Below are 27095 nucleotides of genomic sequence, written 5' to 3' on the forward strand. Positions count from 1 at the left end.
GCTTCTAACAGAGAGAATACTATCAAAAACTATGGGATATCACTTTTACAATTTTGTTATGAAAAACTGTCACTTCTGTCTTAGTGAACAGAGTCCACTGCTTTCTCTGCATATACATTTCAATGAAACATGCTGCCATGATGGAAACAGGGCAAAGTTGAGGGCAACCTCTGGCCAACAACTAGAGAAGAACTGAGGTTCTCATTCTAATAAACTGAAAGAAACAGAATCCTATGAACAAACATGTGAGGTTAGAGGCATAGCTATCTCCAGTCGAGCTTTAAGATGACTATAGCCCAGCCAACATCTTAACTGCAACCTTAAATTCACTGAAGCAGAAATCCCAAATAAGCTGTGTCCAGATTCCTGACTCATGAAATTGTAATATAAGTTTTAAGTTTGAGCTAAATTTCAGGATAACTTGGTACAAGGTAATTTTTCTATCAAACCTGAAAGTGCAAGGGTTCTGGATGTGCACTTTTCGTGAATCTGTAACCTCTAATGCAGCATTTCTGGTATTTTTCTATCTAACAGCAAGAACTCTTTATCATAGACTTTTCCAAACTGTAAACCATAGTCAACCTTCTTTGTTATCCCCTTCCAAAGAGATAATCAGGAAGTGTAACATGAAGTTTTATAATCCTACAAAAGTTGTCTGGAATGCTTTTTACTACTACCCAAGAAGTGTGGCAAAGCTCCTTAATATCACCTCTAAGATGTGTTTTTTTAAAATGATTTCATGGGACACTAGAAGGTATTGTACAATATTTCTGTAGTCAAATAAGGAACTACTGAGTTTAACAAAATTATATGTATTCTTTCACTGTAATCCTAACTCAAAATAGCATAAGAACTTCCAGAGCCTGATCATTATACTCTTATAGACTCATCTGCTGTCATATTTATCCTCTTTATATCTAGTCATACTGAATTGCCCCTTTCTTTGCAGAACTAAAATTCAGCTTCCCCCAAAGTACTTTTTTTAGGGGCTTCATTTTTTTTAATCTTTATGGGTACACTATGAAGTACATGAGATATTTTAATACAAGCATATAATGTGTAAAAATCAAATCAGGGTAAATGGAGTACCCCCAAAGTACTTGCTAATTACTCAACTTATAGATGTTAATTATTTACTTGTTCACATTTCTAAATTATTAATTTCATTCTCAATGCCACAATCCTTGTAATCCTAGGACCTGGTTCAATTCCTGTCACAGAAATAGCTACTCAAAATATGCTGGCTGAATACATATGTGAATGACAAAAATATAGTTAGGTACTTATAAAAAACTAAGTTATAATAAAACATTATTTTACTCTAATATGATCTTGAAACACACAGTAAACAATATTCTTCCCTAATTGTTAGATTATTTATATAATCTGTGTGACAAACATACAACCCAGCAGAATAACACTGGTGTAGTAATTAAGTGGTGTAAGTATGGCACCTGAATTTTTTCCAATACTTCATTTATTGCAAATGTTAATTTGGATTTTCAGAAAAACTGGTGGGCACTTTCAGTCAGATATCTAAGTTTATATTACTGCATGTGTTTCAAACCAGTAAATGTCAAAAAGGCCACATACCAAATGAAACTGATCCACTTTCGGGATTCCATCTTTATTTATCTCAAACTCCTGATTTTGAACAGAAAGCTGTGAAAGAAAGAAAGAATGAATAAATGTCCAATGTATTAATATACTTATCTACAGAAGAGTTAACTCTGGAACTTCAGATCCTGGTGACTAGAAAAGAGCTCGCTTAAAGAAAGCACATTAACTATCTTACAGGGTAAAATCACTTTCATTGTAACTACCTGTTCACAAGCAACCAAATGGTTCCTGGGGCTCCTAAAGTACCGATCAGAGGTGATGTACACACTATGAACACTTTAATATTTCTTCACCTTATAAGAAAATGTGTTAAAGCTTGGTAGCCTATATATCATGTTAGCCTCACCAATACTCAAAAATTAGGTACAAAGAAAATAAATCAGGCAAGTTTCTTTCTACCATAATATCTAACCTGTGTTTGAGAAATATAAGCTAAACTTTAAAAAAAAAAGCTTCAGAGATGAGGGGGATGCAAGAAATTAAATTTAACTTAAAACCATGGAGAATTTTTCACATACACAAAGGTATTCTGAGTCCCACATATTCATCCCCTAGCCTTAACAACCATCTGCCAATGACTACTCTTACCCTGTGAACAAACCCATATATATTATCTTTGAGGCAAATCCTATGCATGTCATAATTTCACCTATAAACATGTTAGTATATATCTCTAAGAGACAATCTTATTTTTACACAATCATATCGTAAGAAAAATACTTTTATATAAAATACCTAGCTTTGAAAATTTGAGTAATCTCATATCAAATTAGTTTACCTTTTTAGTTTATTTAAATCCAAATCCAAATAAGTTCTACCCACTGCAATTAAAAAATGAGCAGAAGGGCTTTTGGTCTCTTCCTGTTCCTCTCCATTAAGTACAATTATAAAACCTGAAAATACCAGAAAATATAACCAAAGGAAAACATTGAAAGGTTTAAAAAAGGAATAAAAACTAGTTGAAGACCCTAGGATTAGAGGAACAACATAGTAACAGGTTGTCTTATAACCTCCCAAATGAAAAAAAAAAAAAAAAAAAAAGTGACCCAGATCTGATGTTTCCAACTCCTAAGCCTGCAAAGCCTTCAACAGAAAGCAGCCCAAGTAGGTTCATTCCTCTCTTGAACTTAATAGGATTGCCATCAACACCACCAGGTGAGGCCAGGAGAAACAGCAAGAAGGTTCAACTGGAAACCTCACTGTCAATAAGCAGCCAGGGGAGGCATTCACCATCCTCAGCAGCAGCACCACCTGAGACATCAACGAGGCCACAGGCACCAACAAAGGGAAACCACACCACAAGCAGCTGGTCCAGTAAATACACTCTGATGCCCGTAAGTAGGGGGATCCCATCATAACAAGGGATGGTTCTGGAGGTATTCTGCATCTATTATAGGAAAGGAGAGATCCTGCCACAACTAGCACCCAGCTCAAGAAGCTTCATCTCATAGACCAGAGTCTCCATTCCCATATTTAGAAGTACTAGGCAGCTCAGTCTTGAAAAGTCACTTTCATTCTCTCAAATACCATCAGCAGGGACCACGGGAGGCCCAGCAGTATGCAACAACTCAAGCAGATCAAAATATAACTGAAAAGTTTCTAAAAATTAGATTGTCGTTAAAACCACAGTTCAAAAAGTAGTCCAGGACCTCTGTTTAAACCTAAACAAGGTGACTGCCTGCTAAAATAAAATTTTCAGGAGGACCCAGAATCTACTAAAACAATATCCAAAATGTCCAGGATAAAATTAAAAATCATTTGTTATACAAAGTACCAGGAAAACCACAACTTTGACGAGAAACTGCAATCAACACCAAGATGAATCACATAATTACCTGATAAGAGCTTTGAAGCAATGGTCATAAAATGCTTCAACAAGCAATTATAATTTCTCTAAGGTAAATAAAAAGAAATCTCAGCAAATAAAAAAATTATTAAAAAGAATCGCATGAAAGTTAGGGAACTACAAAGTATAATAACCAAAATCTTAAAATTGGATGGAATAAATTGAAAAGTACAGAGATGACAGAAGACAAAATCAGTGAACTTCAGAACAGTTCAACACAATTTACTCAGCCTGATCAGAGAGAAAACAGGCTAAAAACAAAAAGGAACAGAGAGTCTCAAGGACCTGTGAGACAATAACAAAAGATCCAACTTTCAGTCTCAGAAGAAAAGGAAAAAGATAATGGGGCTAAAGGAATATTTTTAAATAATGGCTACAGATGAGTGAATAAAGAAATTGTGGTGTGTGTGTATGTATGTAAGTACACATATACACATACATACATATGTACACACACATGCATACAACAGAATATTCAGCAGTAAAAAATAAAATGTCTTTTGCAGCAACTTGAAAGGAATCAGAAGCCACTATCTTAAGTGAAACAACTCAAAATCCGAAAGCCAAATACTGCATTTTCTCACTTATAAGTAGGAGCTAAATAAAATGCACATACGGACACAGAATGTCGAATAAAAGTCACTGAAGATTCGAACAGGTGGGAGGGTAGGAAAGGGGTGGGGTATGAGAAATTACTTAATGGGTACAATGTACACTGTTCAAAATTACACTAAAAGCCCAGACCTCACCATTAAACAATACATTTGTGTAACAAAACTGCACTTGTTGTCCCTAAATCTACAGACATTTAAAAATAAAAAATAAGTTTAAGAAAATAATGGCTGAAAAGTTCCCAAATTTTGAAGAAGATTAAAGATGTGCAAACTCCAAATAGAAAAAAAAAAAAACTTAAAAAAAAAAAGAAAAGAAAGAAAAAAGATGCAAGGGAAAACTAAAGACAAAGAAAAAATCTTGAAGGCAACCACAGAGAAATAACCTATAAGAAATACTACCTATAAGAAATATTTTTATTACCTATAAGAAATACTACCTTGTATGATACAAGTTTATCATATGAAATTATGGAGACCAGAAGTAGCACATTTTTCAACTTTTAAAAGAAAATAACTCTCAATCACTATAAATTCTATGTCCAGTAAAACTATCCATCAGGAATGAAAGTGAAATCAAGATGTTCTCAAATAAGGGAAAACGAAAGGAATTTGTCACTAAACACAATCTTAAAGAGTGACTAAAGGAAGTACTTGAAACAAAAAGAAAATAAATTTTTAAAGGAGTCTTGGAGCATCGGGAAGGAAGAAATAACAATGGGGAAAAAAACAGAAATATGACTAATACCACAGACTATCCTTCTCATGAGTTTTCTAATCATATATGTTATGATTCAAACCAAAATTACACCACCATCTGACACTCAAGACAATGATATTTAAAAGTGGGGAAAATAAAGGAACCTCTAAGGAAGTGAGGTTTCTGTACTTCACTCAAAGTGGTGAAATGCTGACATCACTAGAATGTAATAAGCCACATATGTATATTGTAATACCCAAACCAACCACTAGGGAAACTATAAGAGGCAATACACTCAAAAACACAATATGCTTTTCTGGGTGCTTCCTACTCCCTGAAGTGCCTCTCGAACTGCACCATACTTGCTCCAAGCTCCAGGCTTCTGCTATAAGCTAGCACTGCTATCATCTACCTCCAGCCCCCATCATGATTATCTCTGACAATTACAAGATCTGAGATACTGCAAACAGGCTGTGCCTGGAGGGGGAGAGGAAGATGGTCAGTAAGACAGAGGGTAATACTGATGACTTGCTCATTGGTGAAAATCCCTCTATTGAAGGACCCAAGGGTGAAGGTACTGAAAGCTCAGTAATCACTGGTATTGATACTGTCATGAACCATCACTTGCAGCAAGCTACCTTCATAAAAGCTTACAAGATGTGTATGAAAGATTACATTAAATCAATCAAAGGCAAACTTGAAGAATGAAGACCAGAAAGAATAAAACTTTTTATGGCAGAAGCTGCAGAACAAATCAAGCACATGCTTGCTAATTTAAAAAACTACCAGTCCTTTACTGGTGAAAACATGAATCTAGATGGCATGGTTGCTCTGCTAAACTACTGTAAGGATGATGTGACCCTATATGTGATTTTCTTTATGGATGATTTAGAAATGGTAAAAACATTAACAAATCTGGCAATTACTTTGGATCTATCACCTGTCATCAAAAATGTCAACTGCTTATCATCCACACAACACCCAGCCTTTAGACAAATGGGAATAATATCATCTTGAGTTTTTCTTTTGACCATGTTTATCTGGAGTAGAGGTGTTGTTTAAAAAAAAAAAAGACACATTGTAGACTGTCTAAAAATAAAACACATTTAAACTAAAACAAACCCACCATATATATATCTATATATATTATATACACACCATATATATAGTTATATATATATAACCACTATATATATATCAAGATGGACTTTTAAAATTTTTTCAAGTATCCCACAGGAAGGGAAAAAAAGGAAAAGAAAAAAGAAATAGGAAACAAACAAAACCAATAATACAACGGTAGACTTAGGCCCTAAAATATCAATAATTACCCTAAATGTAAATGGTCTAAAAACCCCAATTAAAAGGCAGAGATTAGCAAGAGTAGATAAAAAACACCATGCAACCATGTGTTATTTACAAGAAACTTACTCCAAATTCAACAATGTAGGTACCTTTGGAGTAAACGAAAGGCAGAAGATACACCTTGCAAACATTAATGCTGAAACACAAGAATGGCTGTATTAATATCAGACAAAGTAGACATTAGAGCAAAGAAAATTAGTACAGAAAAATAAGGATATTATATAATGATAAAAGTATCAATCTACTAAGAGGACATAACAATCCTAAATATGTGTATATTATACAAGATGACCTTAAAATACAAGGTAGAGTGGAAAGGAGAAATAGGCAAGTCTACAATTATAGCCAGGGACTTCAACTCTCAGTAACTGACAAAACAACAGTCATGTGTTGTTTAACAACAGGAATACACTCTCAGAAATGCATCATGAGGCAATTTCATCCTTGTGTGAACATCGTGACAAACGTACTTACACAAACCTAGATGGTATATCCTACCACACACCTAGGCTATACAGTGTAGCCTACTGCTCCAAGGTTACAAACCCATATTGTATGTTACATTACTGAATTACTTGCACTGGAGAAGGAGCACTTTAATTCTCTGAAATAGGAGGCAAAGATAGAAGACTGGGTAAACAGATAACTACAGTTGTCCCTTGAACAATGTAGATTTGAACTGTGTTGGTCCACTTATATGCAGATTTTTTTCAACCAAACATGGATGGAAAAATACACTATTAATGAGACATAAAGCCTGCACATATAAAAGGTCCACTTTTCATATTAGCAGGTTCCACAAAACTGACTGTGGGACTTTGCACAGATTTTGGCATACGTGGGGGTCCTGAAACCAATTCCCTGTGTATACTGAGGGATGACTGTAATTTGTAAGTAGAAGTGCTCAAATTTGATGAAAAGCACACAACATGATCTCAGGTTTTTCAGTAAAAGAAGATGATCATCTGATAAGACTGAGGATAGGATTTAAGTGGAGACTTGATGAAAGGTTTAAAGTAATTGATGAGGGGAATGTGAGAATGAGCTGGCCGTGAGGAGGTCAAAGAACCAAAAGAAAGCACCAATGGCTCAATTAAAATAATGCAGTGCAACAGCATTCAGTTCCCAAGGCATAAAAGCATGCAAGGGGTTCCAGCCAAGATAGAGTAGTCACATTTCACATCAATCCTTCCTCTTAAAAAAACAAACAACTCTAGATATAATACAACAAACATAGGAAGACTCTAAAACGTAGAAAGAAGAAGATGAAGTAGCTAGGACCTTGCCACTTGAACAATACAATGGTGAGTTCCCTGGGCTTTCTTTTTGACCCCTCTATATCTCTGATGGGGTCCTAGAGAAGTCTGCCACCCAGAAATGCCAACAGAAACAGACCAAAAAAAAAAAAAAAGCTCCAAGAAAAGCCTGCTTCCTCTAGCCACAGGACTGGGAATAGGGTGATCTAGCAGAACAGAAAGCTGTAATAGGTAATACACCTTATTCCAGTCACGCACCAAACGAAAAACTGCCCCCTATCCCACCCATAGTATTAGTAGTGCTGAGTGAGGAGCTGGACTTTCAGCCCCACCCAGCAGCAGCAAATCATGAGAAGTCATCCCTTTGTTTCCTCCACTAGCATGGTATCCATGAAGCTAAACAGGGAACTGAACTTCTACTTCCACCCATCGACAGAGACAGAAGACAGTAGCGAGAAACAGCACTAGCTGGCACTCTACAGTCTGGGGTACTGCCAGTGGGACTCAGGACAGGGCTTACTTCCACTCCCACCCAGCAGCAAAAAAAGTGTAACAAAGCAGTGTGAAGTAGCACGAGTCAGCATTCAGTTTTTCACTGCCCACTCCCCATGGTGCTGGCAGGACCCACTGGGAAGTAAAACTTCCCCTCTCACCAGGTAGCAACAAGGTGCAAGAAGGTGGAATAGGGTGGTGGTGAAACAGTTATAGCTAACACTTTGCTCCTCCTGGTCTCCTGGTGTCAAAAGGACTCAATGAAGCGGTGAATTTACACTCTCATCTGTCAGCAGCAAGGAGAGGTAAGGCAGTATAACTGGGCATTCCACTTTTGCTGGGGTGATGTCAGCAGAGCCCAGTAGGGAACTAAATATCTAACCCCATCTGGAACTGCATACTATACCTAAACAGGGTGGCTGCCTGCAAAAAAAAAAAATAAAGATTAAAAAGGATTCATAGTCTCACAACATAATAACCCAAATGTTCAGGGTACAATAAAAAATCACTTTATATCAAGAACCAGAATAATCTCAACTTGACTGAGAAAAAGATAACCAACGGACACCAAAATAAAGCAGACGTTGTAATTATCTGAGAAGGATTTTAAAACAGCCATCATAAAAATGCTGCATAGAGCAACTACAAACACACTTAAATTTTTAAAATAGAAAGCAAAGAAACAGAAGACAGAAGATATAAAGAAGAATCAATTGGAAATTTTATAACAGAAAAACAGTAATCAAAAATTTTAAAACTCATTAGGTGGACTGAATGGTAGAATAAATATGACAGGAAAGCACTGATGAATCTAAAGATGAAAAAATAAAAGATATCCCATTTGAACAACCATCACTACAAAAAAAAAAAAAACCCAGATAAACAGAGCCCCGAGAACCTGTGAGACAATTACAAAATATAGAAAGTTTGTATCATCAGAGTCCTAGAAGAAGAGGAGAAAGGGTGTGGGCCTAAAATGCATTTGAGTAAATAATTGCTGAACTTCCCACATTTGTTGAAAAACATAAACCCACAGGCTGAAGAAGCTGAGAAAACCTCAAACAGAATAAACTTAAAGAAACACATGCCACTACATACCATAATCAAACTTAAAACCAAAGAAAAGAAAAATCTTGAAACTGGTTAGAGAGAAATGTAACATTACCTCTAAAAGAAATGATTCAAATAACAGTGAATTTCTCATCAGAAACCATGGACACCTAAAGAAGGTAGCACAATATTTTCCAAATGCTAAAAGAAAAAGAACTCCCAATCCAGAATTCTATTCCCAACGAAACTATTCTTCAGAAATAAAGGTGAAATCAAGATGCTCTCAGACAAAGGAAACTAAAAATTTGTCACCAGTAGACTTACCTTGAAAGAATGGCCAAAAGAAGTTATTAAGATAAAAATGATAAAAGGAGAAATGCTAAAACATCAGAAATTTTAAAAAGAATAAAAATATATGTAAATAGACTATCTTAAAAAAAACACGCACACAACACAAAAACAAAAACAAAATGAAACCTTGAAAGGTGAACCTTCTCCAAGTTCTCTGCATTAGGATCTCATAAGAAAGGAATGACCAGTCTAAGTTTCTTGATTGGCTCTAAGGTTCTTGATTGGCTCTCAAAGCAGTTCCAGAAATATTAATACATGAAATTCCTATACAGGGAAGGGCACTAGAGAGATTAGTGAGTCCATCCAGCATGTGTCTCTTAATTCTCCTACATCTAATTCTACAAAAATGAGTTATATTCCCCAGTCTGCTTGATTATGATGTTAGTATCATAAAACCTCTAGATTTGAGGGGGCTGCTACCCATGTTCCTTTCCCACAATTTATCTTAGTTAGCATATTCCTGAGAGGCACTACTAAAGTTCAAAGAAGATGGGGGAGCTCATCACAAGTCACATGAGCTGGTCCTCAAGAAAGGACAGCATATGGAATACTACTTTCCCATTGTCTCTTATTTTTGGATTAAGCATGAAAACCAGGCGTCATGTGTGAAAAGTATACCTGTATTCCAAACAAAAGTATTAAATACATCCATGAAAGACTTTGTAAGCAGAGAACTTCTTAAAAAACAGCCCATAGGAGACAAGTCTAAAGATGCCTAAAAGGGGAATAATATGATACAAGGGACTTCATAGTGGTCAATGCCATGACAGTTACCGGTAACTTATTTCCAAGCCCTGGGTCCCCTTCATCGATTGTTCATCATTGGCTTCGGTGAAGACTGTCTTTAAGGCTTAATAATATGTGATGTGAAGGCAGAAGGTGGTCTTGCATGGAGTCTCAAGACACTAAAATTCTGAAATGGGACATCAATCAGGTACTTCCTCTCTGACACACAAAATTCTCATATCTATACTTCGGATAATAACGTACTCCCTCACGTGCTTGTTAGGAGGGTATAATGAGATAAAACTTTCTAAAGCACTTAGTTCCAAACATGTTCTATGTGCTCTTGCCAAGGGAGGATGTTACCACCATGTTATAAATAGACATAATAATGTCCTTAAATTAACAAATATGGGCTGGGCACAGTGGCTCATGTCTGTAGTCCCAGCCCTTTGGCAGACAAAGGTAGACGAACTGCTTGAGCCCAGGAGTCTGAGACCAAGCTGGGCAACATGGTGAAACACCGTCTTTATACAAAAAAATTCAAAAGTGAATCAGGAGTGGTGATATAGCCTGTAGTCCCAGCTACTGAGGGGGCTGATGCAGGAGGATCACTTGAGCCCAAGAGACTGAAGCTGCAATGAGCTGTATAGTGCCACTGCATTCCAGCCCAGGTGACAGAGCAAAACCGCATCTCCAAAAAATAAAAAAATAAAAAATAAAAACAAGTATGTTTGGCCACAATCTGTTTAAAAAAAAATAAAATGTAATGTCTTTATTAAAGCTATTCACGCATAGAAATAAAACTTTTTAAAAAGGAGAAATGGGGCTGGGCACGGTGGCTAACACCTGTAATCCTAACACTTCGGGAGGCTGAGGCAGGTGAACTGCCTGAGCTCGGGAGTTCGAGACCAGCCTCAGCAAGATGGTGAAACCCCATCTCTACTAAAATACAAAAAATTAGCCAGGCATGGCAGCGTGCACCTGTAATCCCAGCTACTCAGGAGGCTGAGACAGGAGAATTGCTTGAACCTGGGAGGCAGAGGTTGCAGTGAGCCAAGATCGCACCACTGCACTCTAGAATGGGTGACAGAGCAAGACTCCATATCAAAAAAAAAAAAAAGAAATGAGGAAGAATTTTTTACTCATAAACGGCAGGCCATAGCTTATCTAAAATTGAGTTTTTCCAAAAAGACTAAACAGAAGAACAGGAGTATATGGGAATAGATGGCATAGTCTGGGAATTATACGATAGGGTCCGAGGCTGAGTAAACAAAAAAGCTAGAAGGTTGCTGATGAACTGGAAGAAAAGAGAGATAGTAAATAAACACACTGGAGATTTAAGATTAGCAGACACAGTAAATGAGAGGACAGGAAGTCCTGTTAGAAGAAAAATATAATGGATTGGATTCTATTACTTTTGAAAAATAAAAATAACAATTGTAGAGATTCACAAAATCCTGGTTTGGGTAAGTGACTGAAATTACATAAAGGTTTGGGTCTCAAGTTATTAAGGAGGTCCAGAAAATGCAAAGTTAGGTTCACTGGGTGATCAACATGACCACTAACATCTCCTAGAAATATATTAAGAGTCGGAATAAAATCTTCATGCAAGATTTTAAAGAATCAAATGATGTACATGGGGCCATAAATGAGAGGTAAGTAAATGAACTCGAAAAAAAATGGAACTATTTTTTAAAGCCTAACACTTCAGCAAGTAACTGTGGCGAAAATTTAAACATTCATTCAACTAATATTTAAGTGCCCACTTTGCACTAGGCACAGTTCTAGGCATTCGAGGATACAGTGGCAAACAAGATAGACAAGCTACTCCCAAAAAGCTTCCACTCAAGTGGTAGAAGCAGACAATAATAAAGATAAATAAGTATATAATATGGTAAGAGAAAAATAAAGCAGGAAAAAAATGCATTTTAGAGAAAGCAACACTGAAAATGTGTCTCTGAATAAAGAATAGGGGGCCAGACGTGGTAGCTCACACCTGTAATCCCAGCACTTCAGAAGGCGGAGGTGGGAGATAACTTGAGCTCAGGAGTTTGAGACCAGACTGAGCAATATAATGAGACCCCATCTCTTAAAAATAAATAAATAAATACATACATACATACATACATACATACATACATACAAAGGGGGCCATTCACTTCTTTATATTCAACTTCCTCACAGCAGTACTCCTCAACACACACAAAAACACAATTCTTTTTCAATGTAACATCAGACAGAACTGTTCTACTTTTTAAAAACTGGCTTCTAGAAAAAGGCTTTAAGATTTCCATAATAACCTAAAAATATAGTAAAGAACCTTAATACAAATGTTGTCATGATAAAACTATATTCCATATATGTCAGTTAAAAGATACAGAAAACCAAATATTGCAAGTTCTCACTAAATGCTGAGAACTCATGAATACAAAGAAGGGAACAAGAGACACTGGGCTACTTAAGGGAAGAGGGTGGGAGGAGGGAGAGCAACAGAAAAAATAACTATTGGATACTAGGCTTAGTATCTTGGTGACAAAACAATCTGTACAAGCCCCCATGGCACAAGTTTACCTATATAACAAACCTGCATATGGACCCCCAAACCTAATTTAAACATTAAAAAAAAGATATGGCTTATTACTGAAGGTAATAACCCACAACACTTGAATTTTCCATTGTTTTGAATTTTCTGTAGTCAGTCTTCAGAACACTTCATTTAATCTGGGTCTCATAAAAAAAAAAAAAAAAAAGATCTAAAAACTATAGTATCTTTGATATGCCCAAAATATCTAGTTAGTATTCTAGAGCTTTGCTATCAAACTATTACTTTATTATTATTGCTATTTCTAAAATTTTTTTAAAGACAAAGTGACAGTAATCCCTTCATGGCCTTGTAAATAAGATCTTTTGATAATGGTTCCAGTTTAACTCTGAATATTACCTTTTTAAGCACAGCCTTGGATCTTGGCTTTTTGCCCTTTTATATATTTTATGCTATGTGCTTTCGTAATAAATTGCCCAATTCTTTGAGGAGGAAGGTCAAAATATACACAGCCTTTCATACCAAACTAACTTTACTATCAAAAAAATACTGCTGTAAAAAAAGAACTTGACTAACTAGAAAACAAAAATTTTCAAAGAACAGAATGACTTCCAAAAATGAAATTCTTAGGTATAAATCTAACAACACATGTATAGAATCTGTAAGTCCAAAATAACAAAACGATGATAAAAAAAAAACAGAAAATTTAAATAAATGGAGTTCACAAATTAAGACTCAATGTAGTAAACATGTCAATTCTCCCCATATTGATCTACAGATTTAATGCAATTCCAATCAAAATCACAGCAGGGCTTTTGTGCACACAGACAAGCTGTTCGTAAAATACACATGGAAAAGCAGCCAGGCGTGGTGGTTCACTCCTATAATCCCAGCACTTTGGGAGGCCAAGGCAGGTGGATCACTTGAGGTCAGGAATTCGAGACCAGCCTGGCTAACATGGTGAAACCTCATCTCTACCAAAAACACAAAAATTAGCGGAGCGTGGTAGCGGGTGTCTGTAATCCCAGCTGCTCAGGAGGCTGAGGCACGAAAATCGCTTGAACCCAGGAGGCTGAGGTTGCAGTGAGCCAAGACTGTGCCACTGCACTCCCGCCAGGGCGACAGAATGAGACTCGTCTTGTTAAGGATAACCTGCCCGGAAAAAGCTTCTTGGTACTGCGGACACTCCCCTCAAAACCTCTCTGTGCTGCCCACCCTTCCCCCAAGCCTCTTTACATTTCTAAGCCCTTATCTAGGCACCACAGTGAAGCCAGCCAACTTCACTTATCACACCTTGCTGGGATAAACAAACTCCAAATACAAACCATCCTGACCACAAAGCGGGAGGTCATAGGAAGCATAACCAAACTTTACACTCTCCTGTAAGTTCCTGCTACTGTGAACGTCACAAGGTGATATGTGACAAAATTAACCAGCAAACAACCCTGCAATGTGGCCATACCAAAGAACTCCCTCAAACTCCCCCCCTCAATATAAACCCCTCATTTTGTAAACTCAGGGCTGCCTCCTCTGAGTGTGGTGAAGCAGCCCTGCAGGTTCAATAAACGTACTCGCCTGACTTTAGGTCTATTTTCCTTTCTCTCAGCTGACCTTACTTGTCTCAATAAAATAAAATAAGATGTAAAATATAAAATATATACAAAAAAGAAACGATGACTAAATAGCTAAAATCTGAAAAAAGAATCATACTACCCAATTTTAAGACATACTATAAAGATACAGTAACCAAAACAGCATGATATTGGTAAACAGATAGACACACAAATCAACAGAAAAGAGTCCAGAAATAGACTCATGCAAAAATGGCCAATTTATTTCTGACAAAGATACAAAGACAATTCAACAGAGAATAACAGTCTTTTAAACAAAATGTGTCATAAAATTGGACATCCATATGCAAAAACATGAACCCTGACATAAAGCTCTCACCTTATACAAAAATTACATCCAAAGAGATCTTAGCTCTAAATGTAAACCATACAACTATAGAGCTTTTAGAAGAAAATATAAGCAAAAATATTCCAGGCTTTGGGTTATGTGAAGAGTTCTTATACACACCACTAAAAGCATGACACATAAAAGGAAAACAATAATAAATTAAACTTCAAAATTAAAACCATTTTCTCTGCAAAAGACACTGATAAGAAAATAAAAAGGAGAGCTGAAGGTCAGAAAAAATTATTGCAAATGACATCTGATAAAGGACTTGAATCTAGAACATATTTGTGAATGCCCAAACTCAATAGCAAGAAAACAAAAATCCAATTAAAAAACAGGCAAAAGACTTAGACACTTCACCAAAGAAAATACAGAAAGCCAATAAGAAACAAACTAAAAGATGCTCAACATCATTATCCATTAGAGAAATTAAAACCACAATGAAACACTACTACACACCTATGAGAATGGCTAAAATAGGAGCTAATGACAATACCAGGTGCCTACAATGATGCTGAACAACTGAAACTTTCATATATTGCAGGTGAAAATGAAAAATAGTACAGCCACTCTGGAAATAATTTGGCAGGTCCTTATAGAAGAATACATACAATTAAAATCTGAGCCAGCAATTTCACTCCTGGGTAATTACCATAGAGAAACAAAAACTTGTGTTCACATAAAAACCTATACACACATGTTCACAGTAGCTTTATTTGCAATAGCTAAACACTGGAAATAATGCAAATATTCTGCCATAGGTGAACAAATAAATTTGATATGTACATACAACAGAGCACTACTCAGAAACAAAAAAGGGAAAAACTACATTAAACAACTTGAATGAATCACAAAGGATGATTCACATGCTGAATGAAAGAAGCTAGACTCACAAAATTATATACGGTATGATACCACTAATATGACATTATTTTTATTATTTTTACTTTTTTTTCTATTTTTTCTTTAATACTTTTAAGTTCTGGGATACACGTTAAGAACATGCAGGCTTGTTACATAGGTATACAAGGGCCATGGTGGTTTGCTGCACCCATCAAACCATCATCTACGTTAGGTATTTCTCCTAATGCTATTCCTCCCCTAGTCCCCCACCCCACAACAAGCCCCAGTGTGTGATATCCCCCTCCCTGTGTCCATGTGTTCTCATTGTTCAACACTCACTTATGAGTGAGAACATGTGGTATTTGATTTTCTGTTCCTGTGTTAGTTTGCCGAGAATGATGGGTTCCAGCTTCATCCACGTCCCTGCAAAGGACATGAACTCATCATTTTTTTACAGCTGCATAGTATTCCATGGTGTGTATGTGTCACATTTTCTTTATCCAGTCTATCATTGATGGGCATTTAGGTTGGTTCCAAGTCTTGCTATTGTGAACAGTGCTGCAGTAAACATACATGTGCATGTGTCTTTATAGTAGAATGATTTACAATCCTTTGGGTACATACCCAATAATGGGAGTACTGTGTCAAATGGTATTTCTGGTTCTAGATGCTTGAAGAATCGCCACACTGTTTTCCACAATGGTTGAACTAATTTACACTCCCACTAACAGTGTAAAGCGTTCCTATTTCTCCACATCCACTCCAGATCTATTGTTTCCTGACTTTTTAGAGACTGCCATTCTAAGCGGCATGAGATATTATCTCATTGTGGTTTTGATTTGCATTTCTCTAATGACCAGTGATGATGAGCTTTTTTGCATATGCCTGTTAGCCACATAAATGTCTTCTTTTGAGAAGTGTCTGTTCATATCCTTTGCCCACTTTTTGATGGGGTTATTTTCTTTTTGTAAATGTGTTTAAGTTCTTTGTAGATTCTGGATATTAGCCCTTTGTCAGATGGGTAGATTGCAGAAATTTTCTCCCATTCCGTAGGTTGCCTGTTCACTCTGATGGTAGTTTCTTTTGCTGTGCAGAAGCTCTTTAGTTTAATTAGATCCCATTTGTCAATTTTGGCTTTTGTTGCCATTGCTTTTGGTGTTTTAGTCATGAAGTCTTTGCCCATGCCAATGTCCTGAATGGTATTGCCAGGTTTTCTTCTAGGGTTTTTATGGTTTTCGGTCTTAAGTTTAAGTCTTTAATCCATCTTCAATTAATTTTTGTATAAGGTGTAAGGAAGGGGTCAGGTTTCAGTTTTCTGCATATGGCTCGCCAGTTTTCGCAGCACCATTTATTAAATAGGGAATCCTTTCCCAATTGCTTGCTTCTGTCAGGTTTGTCAAAGATCAGATGGTTGTAGACATGTGGCGTTACTTCTGAGGCCTCTGTTTTGTTCCATTGGTCTATGTAACTGTTTTGGTACTAGTACCATGCTATTTTGGTTACTGTAGCCTTGTAGTATAGTTTGAAGTCAGGTAGTGTGATGCCTCCAGCTTTGTTCTTTTTGCTTAGGATTATCTTGGCTATACGGGCTCTTTTTTGGTTCTATATGAAATTTAAAGTAGTTTTTTCTGATTCTGTGAAGAAAGTCAATGGTGGCTTGATGGGGGTAGCATTGAATCTATATATGACTTTGGGTACTAAGGCCGTTTTCACGATACTGATTCTTCCTATCCATGAGAAAGGGATTTTTTTTTCCATTTATTTGTATCCTCTCATTTCCTTGAGCAGTGGTTTGTAGTTCTTCTTGAAGAGGTCCTTCACATCCCTTGTTAGCTGTATTCCTAGGCATTTTATTCTCTTTGTAGCAATTGTGAATGGGAGTTCCCTCATGATTTGGCTCTTGATTATTGGTGTATAGGAATGCTTGTGAGTTCTGCACGTTGATTTTGTATGCTGAGACTTTGCTGAAGTTGCTTATCAGCTAAAGTAGATTTTACGCTGAAATGATACAGTTTTCTAAATATACATTCATGTCATCTGCACACAGAGAGACTTTGACTTCCTCTCTTCCTATTTGAATACACTTTATTTCTTTCCCTTGCTTGATTCCCCTGACCAGAACTTCCAATACTATGTTAAATAGGAGGGTTCGTGAAAGAGGGCATCCTTGTCTTCTGCCAGTTTTCACAGGGAATGAGTCCAGTTTTTGCCCATTCAGTATGATATTGACTGTGGGTTTATCATAAATAGCTCTTAATATTTTGAGATACTTTCCATCAATACCTAGTTTATTGATGGTTTTTAGCATAAAGGGTGGTGAATTTTATCAAAGACTTTTTCTGCATCTATTGAGATCATCATGTGGTTTTTGTCACTGATTCTGTTTATGTGATGCATTATGTTTACTGATTTGCTTATGTTGAACCAACCTTGCATCCCAGGGATGAAGCTGATTGATCATGGTGGATAAGCTGTTTGATGTTCTGCTGAATTCAGTTTGCCAGTATTTTATTGAGAATTTTTGTATCAATGTTCATCAGATTAGCCTGAAATTTTCTTTTTTTGTTGTGTCTCTGCCAGGTTTTGGTACCAGGATGATGCCAGCCTCATAAAATGAGTTAGGGAGGAGTCCCTCTGGAATAGTTTCAGAAAGAATGGTAATGGTACTAGCTCCTCTTTGTACATCTGGTAGAATTTGCCTGTGTGTATCTGTCTTGTCCTGTACTTTTTTTGGTTGGTAGGCTATTAATTACTGCCTCAATTTCAGAACACGTTATTGGTCTATTCGGGGATTCGAATTCTTATTTAGTCTTGGGAGGGTGTATGTGTCCAGGAATTTTTCCATTTCTTCTAGATTTTCTAGTTTATTTGCATAGAGGTGTTTATTATATTCTCTGATGGTAGCTTGGATTTCTGTGGGATCAATGGTGATAGCCCCTTTATCATTTTTTATTGTCTATTTGATTCTTCTCTCTTTTCTTCTTTATTAGTCTGGTTAGTGGTCTACCTATTTTGTCAATCTTTTCAAAAAACCAGCTCCTGGATTCATTGATTTTTTGAAGGGTTTTTCATGTCTCTTATCTCCTGCAGTTCTGCCCTGATCTTAGTTATTTCTTGTCTTCTGCTAGCTTTTGAATGTTTGCTCTAGCTTCTGTAGCTCTTTCAATTGTGATGTTAGGGTGTCAATTTTAGATCTTTCCCACTTTCTCTCCTGCAGGCATTTAGTGCCATAAATTTCCCTCTAAATACTGCTTTAGCTGTGTCCCAGAGATTCTGGTACCTTGTGTCGTTGTTCTCATTAGTTTCAAAGAATTTATTTGTTTCTGCCTTCATTTCGTTATGTACCCAGTAGTCATTCAGGAGCAGGTTGTTCAGTTTCCATGTAGTTGTGCAATTTTGAGTGAGTTTCTTAATCCTGAATTCTAATTTGACTGCACTGTGGTCTGAGAGACTGTTGAGATTTCCATTCTTTTGCATTTGCTGAGGAGTGTTTTATTTCCAATAATGTGGCCAATTTTAGAATAAGTGCGACGTGGTGCCGAAAACAATGTATATGCTCTTGACTTGGGGTGGAGAGTTCTGTAGGTATCTATTATGTACGCTTGGTCCAGAGCTGAGGTCAAGTCCTGAATATCCTTGTTAATTTTCTGTCTCGATGATCTGTCTAATATTGACAGTAGGCTGTTAAAATCTCCCACTGTTATTGTGTGGGAGTCTAAGTCTCTTTGTAGGTCTCTAAGAACTTGTTTTATGAATCTTTGGTACTCCAGTATTGGGTGCAAATATATTTAGGATAGTTAGCTCTTCTTGCTGCGTTGATCTCTTTTCCATTATGTAATGCCCTTCTTTGACTTTTTTGATATTTGTTGGTTAAAAGTCTCTTTTATCAGAGACTAGGATTGCAACCCCTGCTTTTTTTTGTTTTCCATTGTCTTAGTAAATATTCTTCCATCCCTTTATTTTGAGCCTATATGTGTCTTTGTATGTGAGATTGTTCTCCTAAATACAGCACACCAATGGGTCTTGATTCTTTATCCAATTTGCCAGTCTGTGTCTTTTAATTGGGGCATTTAGCCCACTTACATTTAAGGTTCATATTGTTATGTGTGAGACATTCTTAAAAGCACAAAACATGGTGATAAAATATCAGTGGTTGCCAGCGTTTAAGGATTGGGAGAAGGTTGAGACTACAAAGGGATGGCACACAGGAATTTTCTGGGTTATGGAACTGTTCTGCATCCTGACTGTGGTGGTGGTTATTACACTAATCTACAGGTGTGTTAAAATTCATAGAATGCATACCAAAAAAAGTCCATTGTACAGGTTAATTTAAAAATAAAGTTTTTAAAAGACCTTAATCAACAATACGTAAGAGTAGAAAATCAGACAATATATTTACTCACGGAGCTCTTTACTATCATTTTAAAAGGAAATAGGTGGAATAAAAACTGCTATTACCATACTTATGGGATATCTTATGAGTCCTCCCAGAAACAAAAAAATACTTGATATGTTTACTTTCACCCTTCTGATATAAAGAATAAACAGATTACTGATGCACTGATGAAAATCATGCCAGTTTATTTCCATGAGGGTGCTGGTTCTATGAAACCAGACAACTTTAAATATACAGGCAGGTACAGAGCTAAAGTCATAAGAATAGTATGGGGGAACCACTCGATAATTGAAATATCTCCACCTGGGCCTGCCCTTGACACAAAGGAATTATTAAAATTCAAGGTGAGATTTGGGTGGGGACACAGCTAAACCACATCATTCCACCCCTGGCCCTTCCCAAATCTCATGTCTTCACATTTGAAAACCAATCATGCCTTCCCAACAGTCCCCCAAAGTCTTTACTCATTTAAGCATTAACTCAGAAGTCCACCATCCAAAGTCTCATCTGAAATAAAGCAAATCCTTTCTGCCTATGAGCCTGTAAAATCGACAGCAAGTCAGTTACTTCCTCGATACAATGGGGGTACAGGCATGGGGTAAATACACTTGTTCCAAATGGGAGAAACTGGCCAAAACAAAGGGGCGACAGGCCCCATGCAAGTTCAAAATCCAGCAGGACAGTCAAATCTTAAAGCTCCAAAATGATCTCTTTTGACTCCATGTCTCACCTCCAGGTCACACTGATGCAAGAGGTGGGCTCCCATGGCCTTGGGCAGCTCTGCCCTTGTGGCTTTGCAGGGTACGGTCCTGCTTCCAGCTGCTTTCACGGGCTGGCATTGAGTGTCTGTGGCTTCTCTGGGCACACCGTATGATCTATCAGTGGAACTAACCTTCTGGGGTCTGGAGGACTGTGGCCCTCTTCTCACAGCTCCACTAGGCAGTGCACCAGTGGGGGCTCTGTATGGGAGCTCCCACCCCACATTTCCCTTTTGCACTGTCTTGGCAGAGGCTCTCCTAAGGGCTCCACCCATGCAGAAAACTTCTACCTGGACATCTAGGCATTTCCATACATCCTCTGAAATCTAGGTGGAAGTTCTCAAACCACCATTCTTGACTTCTGTGCACCTTCAGGCTCAAACCACGTGGAAGCTGCCAAGCTTTGGGGCTTGCACCTTCTAAAGCCATGGCCTGAGCCGTACCTTGGCCCCTTTTAGTCACAAATGGAGCAGCTGGGACACACGGCACCATGTCCCAAGGCTGCACACAGCAGGGGGACCATGGGACCAGCCTGTGAAACCATTTTTTCCTCCTGGGCCTCTGTGCCTGTGATGGGAGGGGCTGCCACAAAGGTTTCTGACATGCCCTGGAGACGCTTTCCCCATTATCTTAGTGATTAACATTCAGCTACTTGTCACACAGATTTCTGCAGCTAGCTTGAATTTCTCCCCAGATACAGGTTTTTCTTTTCTATTGCATCATCAGGTTGCAAATTTTCCTTTTACACTCTGCTTCCCTTTTAAACGTAAGTTCCAATTCCAAACTATCTTTGTGAATACATAAAACAATGCTTTTAAAAGCACCGAAGTCAGGCCAGGCACGGTGGCTCAAACCTGTAATCCCAGCACTTTGGGAGGCCGAGACGGGTGCATCACGAGGTCAGGAGATTGAGACCATCCTGGTTAACATGGTGAAACCCCATCTCTACTAAAGAAATACAAAAAACTAGCCAAGCGAGGTGGCGAGCACCTATAGTCCCAGTTACTCAGGAGGCTGAGGCAGGAGAATGGCGTAAACCCGAGAAGTGGAGCTTGCAGTAAGCTAAGATCCAGCCACTGCACTCCAGCCTGGGCAACAGAGTGAAACTCTGTCTCCAAAAAAAAAAAAAAACACAGCACCCAAGTCACCTCTTGAACACTTTGCTGCTTAGAAATTTCTTCCACCAGATGCCCTAAATCATCTCTCTCAAGTTCAAAGTTTCACAAATCTCTAGGGCAGGGGCAAAAAGCAGCGTCTCTTTGCTAAAACATCAAGACTCACGTTTATTCTAGTTCCAACAAGTTCCTCATCTCCAGCTGAGACCACCTGAACCTGGACTTCACTGGCCATATCACTATCAACATTTTGCTCAAAGCCATTCAACAAGTCTCTAGGAAGTTCCAAACTTTCCCACATCTTCCTGTCCTCTTCTGAGCTCTCCAACATCTGCCCATCACCCAGTTCCAAAGTTGCTTCCACATTTTCAGGTATCTTTACAGCAGCATCCCACTCTCTGTACCAATTTATTGTATTGGTCCATTCTCACACTGCTAATAAAGACATCCCCAAGACCAGGTAATATATAAAGGAAAGAGGTTTAATTGACTCACAGTTCAGCATGGCTGGGGGGTACTCAGGAAACTTAAAATCATGGCAGAAGGGGAAGGAAACACATCCTTCTTCACATGGCAGCAGCAAGAAGTAGTGCCGAGCAAAAGAGAAAATGCCCCTTATAAAATCATCAGATCTTGTGAGACTTATTCACTGCCACGAGAACCGCATGGGGGAAACTGCCCCCGTGATTCAATTATCTCCACCTGACCCCACCCTTGAAATGTGGGGATTACAATTCAATGTGAGATTTGGGTGGAGACATAGCCAAACCATATCATCGGGCTTCTTTCTCTTGGCAGAATTATTTTAAGATTCATCCATCTTACTGAGTTATATTTATAGTTCACTCGTTTTATTCCTGAGTAGTATTCCAATGGCTAAGACACATATATAGCAAACTGTTTTTCTGTTCATCTGTTTATGGACTTTGAGTTGGTTCTACTTTTCATCTATTACACATAAATTATTTCAATATTTACATACAAGTCTTTGTGTGGACATATGCTTTCATTTCTCTTGGCTAAATATCTAGGAGTGGAATTGCTGGGTTATAGGGTAGGAATATGTTCAACCTTTTAACAAACTGCCAAATATTTTTCAAAGTGGTTGTTCCCTTTACATTCTCCTGGGCAATATATGTGAGTTCTAGGTACAACACATCTAAGCAACACTTGGTATGGTCTTTTTAATTTTAGACATTATAGTAAGTAGTATAGTGGTATCTCATTTTGGTTTTAATCTGTAGTTCCCTAATGACAATGACAAATGGTCATTAGAGCATCTTTCACGTGCTTACATGCCATGTGGACACCTTCTTTGGTAAAGTGCCTGTTTAAATATTTTGCCCATTTCTGAACTGAGCAGTCTTCTTCGTATTGATCGTAGGAGCTCTTGATAATCTGGATATAATATTTTTGTCAGATATATGTTTTTCAAATATTTTCTCCTAGTCTGTAGCTTGCCTTTCATTTTTGTAACAATGTCTTTGGAAGAGCAAAGTTTTCAATTTTGATGAAATCCAAATGATTTTTTTTCTTTTAGAGTTGATGTTTTCTGTGTCCTCTTAAGAAATCTTTGTCAAGTTGAAAGTCAAATAATATTTTATCCTGTGTTTTCTTCTATAAGTTTTAGAGACTCAGGTTTTACATTTAGATCTGATATACATTTTGAGTTAATTTTTGTGCATGGTATAAGGAATGAATCAAAATTTATTCTCTACTTATAGTATGAGTTGTCCTGTATCATTTTTGTTGAAGATTCTCCTTTAACTCAGAGAATTGCCTTGGTATCTTTGTCAAAAGTCAGTTATCGGCCGGGCCCGGTGGCTCAAGCCTGTAATCCCAGCACTTTGGGAGGCCGAGACGGGCGGATCACGAGGTCAGGAGATCGAGACCATCCTGGCTAACACAGTGAAACCCCATCTCTACTAAAAATACAAAAACTAGCCGGGCGAAGTGGCGGGCGCCTGTAGTCCCAGCTACTCGGGAGGCTGAGGCAGGAGAATGGTGTAAACCCGGGAGGCGGAGCTTGCAGTGAGCTGAGATCCGGCCACTGCACTCCAGTCCCGGAGACAGAGCGAGACTCCGCCTCAAAAAAAAAAAAAAAAAAAAAAGTCAGTTATCATGTATGTGTAGTCTATTTATACTGTCTCTATTCTGCTCCATTCATCTGGACATCTAACTTCACAGAAGTATCACTTTTGTTTTTAGAAACAGGGTCCTGCTCTGTAGCCCAGGCTGGAGCACAGTCAAGCAGTCATAGCTTACTGCAGCCTTAAACTCCTGGACTCAAACAATCCTTCTGCCTCAGCTTACCAAGTAGCTAGAACCATAGACACACCACTACACTCAGCTAATTTTCATTTTTTGTAGAGACAGAGGGTTCTCACTGTGTTGCCTAGGCTACTCTTGAACTCCTGGCCTCAAGTAATCCTCCTGTCTCAGCCTCCCTAAGTGCTGGGATTACAGTTGTGAGCCACCCCTCTAGGCCCACACTGTCTTAATTTCCTAGAATCTATTAAGTTATAAAATCAGGTAGTTTGGGTCCTTCAATTTTGTTCTTTTTCAAATGTGTTTTGGCTATATCTCAGATCCTCTCCATTTTCATATTAATTGTAAAATCTAATTGTCAATTTCTGAAAAAATAAGTAAAATCTACTATTTGTTGAAATTGTATCAAATCTATAAACCAATCTGAGAACAACTGATCTCCATACAATGTCTTCTAGTCCATGAGCATGGTATATCTCTACATTTATTTATGTATTCTTGAGTTTCTCTGAACAATGCTTTGTACTTTTAACAGCGTGCACCCCTTTTGCTAAATTTACCCATACAAATTCCATATTTTAACACTTTTGTAAATGATTTTTAAATTTTAATTTCCTATTATTTGTGGCCTATATAAAAACACCAGTATATTGAAATTAAAACTGCTATGTTTCTAAACTCATTTGTTCTAGTAGCTTTTATGTACATTCTCAAAGATTTTCTACATAATTAAGCATCTCATCTGCAAATAAAGACAGCTTTATTTCTTCATTTTCAAACTCTATGACTTTTATTTCTTTTTGTGACCTTATTACACTGGGTGGAAGAGAGATCAGCAAACTTTATGGCCTCTGCACCAAACTGATTCCACTACGTGTTTTTGTACAGCTGCAAGCCAAGGGTAGTTATCACATTTTTTAATGTTTAATAGCAAATTGAACCAATACTATTTCATGCACATGCAAACTACATGAAATTCAAATTTCAATATCCATAAACCAAGTACTACTGGAAGAGAACCACAATGATTTGTTTACATACTGTCTATGGCTGCTTTCATGCTGTAGCAGCAGATCTCAGTACTTGCAGCAGAGACCATCCGGCCTTTATAAAAAAATGTTTGCGGGCTCATGGGCTGATAAGAATAGTCTTCCTTCTCTTAATACTTAATCCCTCTTAACTCTTTGTTTTTTTAACAAGGAGATTATTTTTATTTATGTGATCAACAAAGATAAGGTTTTGTCACACTCAAGGTTTTGGAAAAAGAGGCACTCTATGTAAAAAGGCAGTACAAAATGAAACAAGCTTTTTATATTTTGTCTTCCAACATTTTAGGTTTATTATACTGCAGGTTTGTTACATGGGTAAACAGTGTGTCATGGGGGTCTGGTGTACAGATAATTTTGTCACCCAGGTAATCAGCCTAACAGGTAGTTTTTCAATCCTTACCTTTCTCCCAACCTCAACCCTCAAGTAGACCCCAATGTCCTTTCTTTGTGTCCCTGTGTACTCAGTTTTTAGCTCCCACTTATAAGTGAGAACATGCAGTATTTGACTTTCTGATTCAGAGTAAATTCACTTAGGATAATGGCCTCTAGCTCCATCCAACTTCTTAATTCTTAAACCATAGATGAGAAACAGCTATTTGGTTTACAGTAGAAGCAGGAATATACCCAAGACTCATTTAATATTTATTTTCCACATATGCATAAGCTGCTTTCAGATTAATGTAGGACAAAATCATCTTCACTGTTAATCTTGACTTCAACAAAACTAAGACAAAAGCATGATACCTAAAATATATATCAAGCCAATTTGTAGAAAGCACACAATAGGTAATAGGAAGCATATCAATAGCTTTTGATAAAACTTAAAGTTCTACTAAAAGTCTGCTGCTTTTTATGGAGAATCACTATAAAAATCATCACATTGTATACACATATACATATAAATATATGATCTATTTCAACAAAAAGTAACATACCCATAATAAAAGACAGCCATAAGCATATAAGTCTGAACTGGGAGAAGCAGGTTTTCCCATTTTCAACTCGGGTGATATCAAACTCAAGTCACCAACCATCATGTTCACTGAGGCTCGCTGACTCTGCAAAAACAATATTTTAAATATTTTACATACAACACAATTGAGGTGACTTTCTGTGAAGTACGCTGCATTTAATCAATACAAAAAAAATTGATTTTAAATATTTCATTCTCTTGCTTTCAAATATTTTTACCAATTTCTGCTATTATAAATTGCTCTTAAAATCACTCTGAAAATACTAACTATGGGACTTTCTTTACATTCATTTTGTAGACTTGAACAGATTTAAAACTAACAATCACTGATTCTGTGATTAAACATTTGATACTCTTTTTTAAAAATAAATTTCACAAGAGTAAGCAGCAGTACTATGTTCTAACTCTGAAAATTCTAAATAATTCATTTAAGAACTAAAATCCAGGGGCAGAGCAAGATGGCCGAATAGGAACAGCTCCAGTCTCCAACTCCCAGCGTGAGCGACACAGAAGACCAGTGATTTCTGCATTTTCAACTGAGGTACTGGGTTCATCTCACTAGGGAGTGCTGGACAATCGGTGCTGGTCAGCTGCTGCAGCCGACCAGCGAGAGCTGAAGCAGGGCAAGGTATCATCTCACCTGGGAAGGTCAAGGGGGAAGGGAATCCCTTTTCCTAGGCATGGGAACTGAGACACATAACACCTGGAAAATCGGTTAACTCCCACCCCCAATACTGCGCTTTAAGCAAACGGGCACACCAGGATACTATATCCCACACCTGGCCGGGAGGGTCCCAGGCCCACAGAGCCTCCCTCATTGCTAGCACAGCAGTCTGCGATCTAACCGCAAGGCAGCAGCGAGGCTGAGGGAGGGGCGCTCGCCATTGCTGAGGCTTAAGTAGTTAAAGCCACTAGGAAGCTCGAACTGGGTGGAGCTCACAGCAGCTCAAGGAAGCCTGCCTGTCTCTGTAGACTCCACTTCTGGGGACAGGGCACAGCTAAACAACAACAACAACAACAACAACAAAAAAAAAAAAAAGCAGCAGAAACCTCTGCAGATGCAAACGACTCTGACAGCTTTGAAGAGAGCAGTGGATCTCCCCACACAGAGGCTGACATCTGAGAAGGGACACATTGCCTGCTCAAGTGGGTCCCTGACCCCTGAGTAGCCTGACTGG

The 27095-nt window shown here is 37.8% G+C and overlaps 1 protein-coding gene and 1 pseudogene across 5 annotated transcripts in view; one reads left to right on the plus strand and one right to left on the minus strand.

Moving 5' to 3' along the window:
• Positions 1-27095, minus strand: part of LOC117082077 (serine/threonine-protein kinase 31) — a 124496-nt gene that overhangs the window by 8974 nt on the left and 88427 nt on the right. For all 5 annotated transcript variants that reach the window (XM_033208694.1, XM_033208625.1, XM_033208897.1 and 2 more), the window contains 2 exons: positions 25880-26002; positions 1594-1662 (listed from right to left, as the gene is read on the minus strand). In XM_033208694.1, the coding sequence (XP_033064585.1) occupies positions 1594-1662; positions 25880-26002 (192 nt within the window). The remainder of the gene's footprint in view (positions 1-1593; positions 1663-25879; positions 26003-27095) is intronic.
• Positions 5254-5794, plus strand: LOC117081989 (annotated as a pseudogene).

The sequence above is a fragment of the Trachypithecus francoisi genome, unplaced genomic scaffold (assembly GCF_009764315.1).
Source record: "Trachypithecus francoisi isolate TF-2019V2 unplaced genomic scaffold, Tfra_2.0 Contig00258, whole genome shotgun sequence".
Classification (NCBI taxonomy): domain Eukaryota; kingdom Metazoa; phylum Chordata; class Mammalia; order Primates; family Cercopithecidae; genus Trachypithecus; species Trachypithecus francoisi.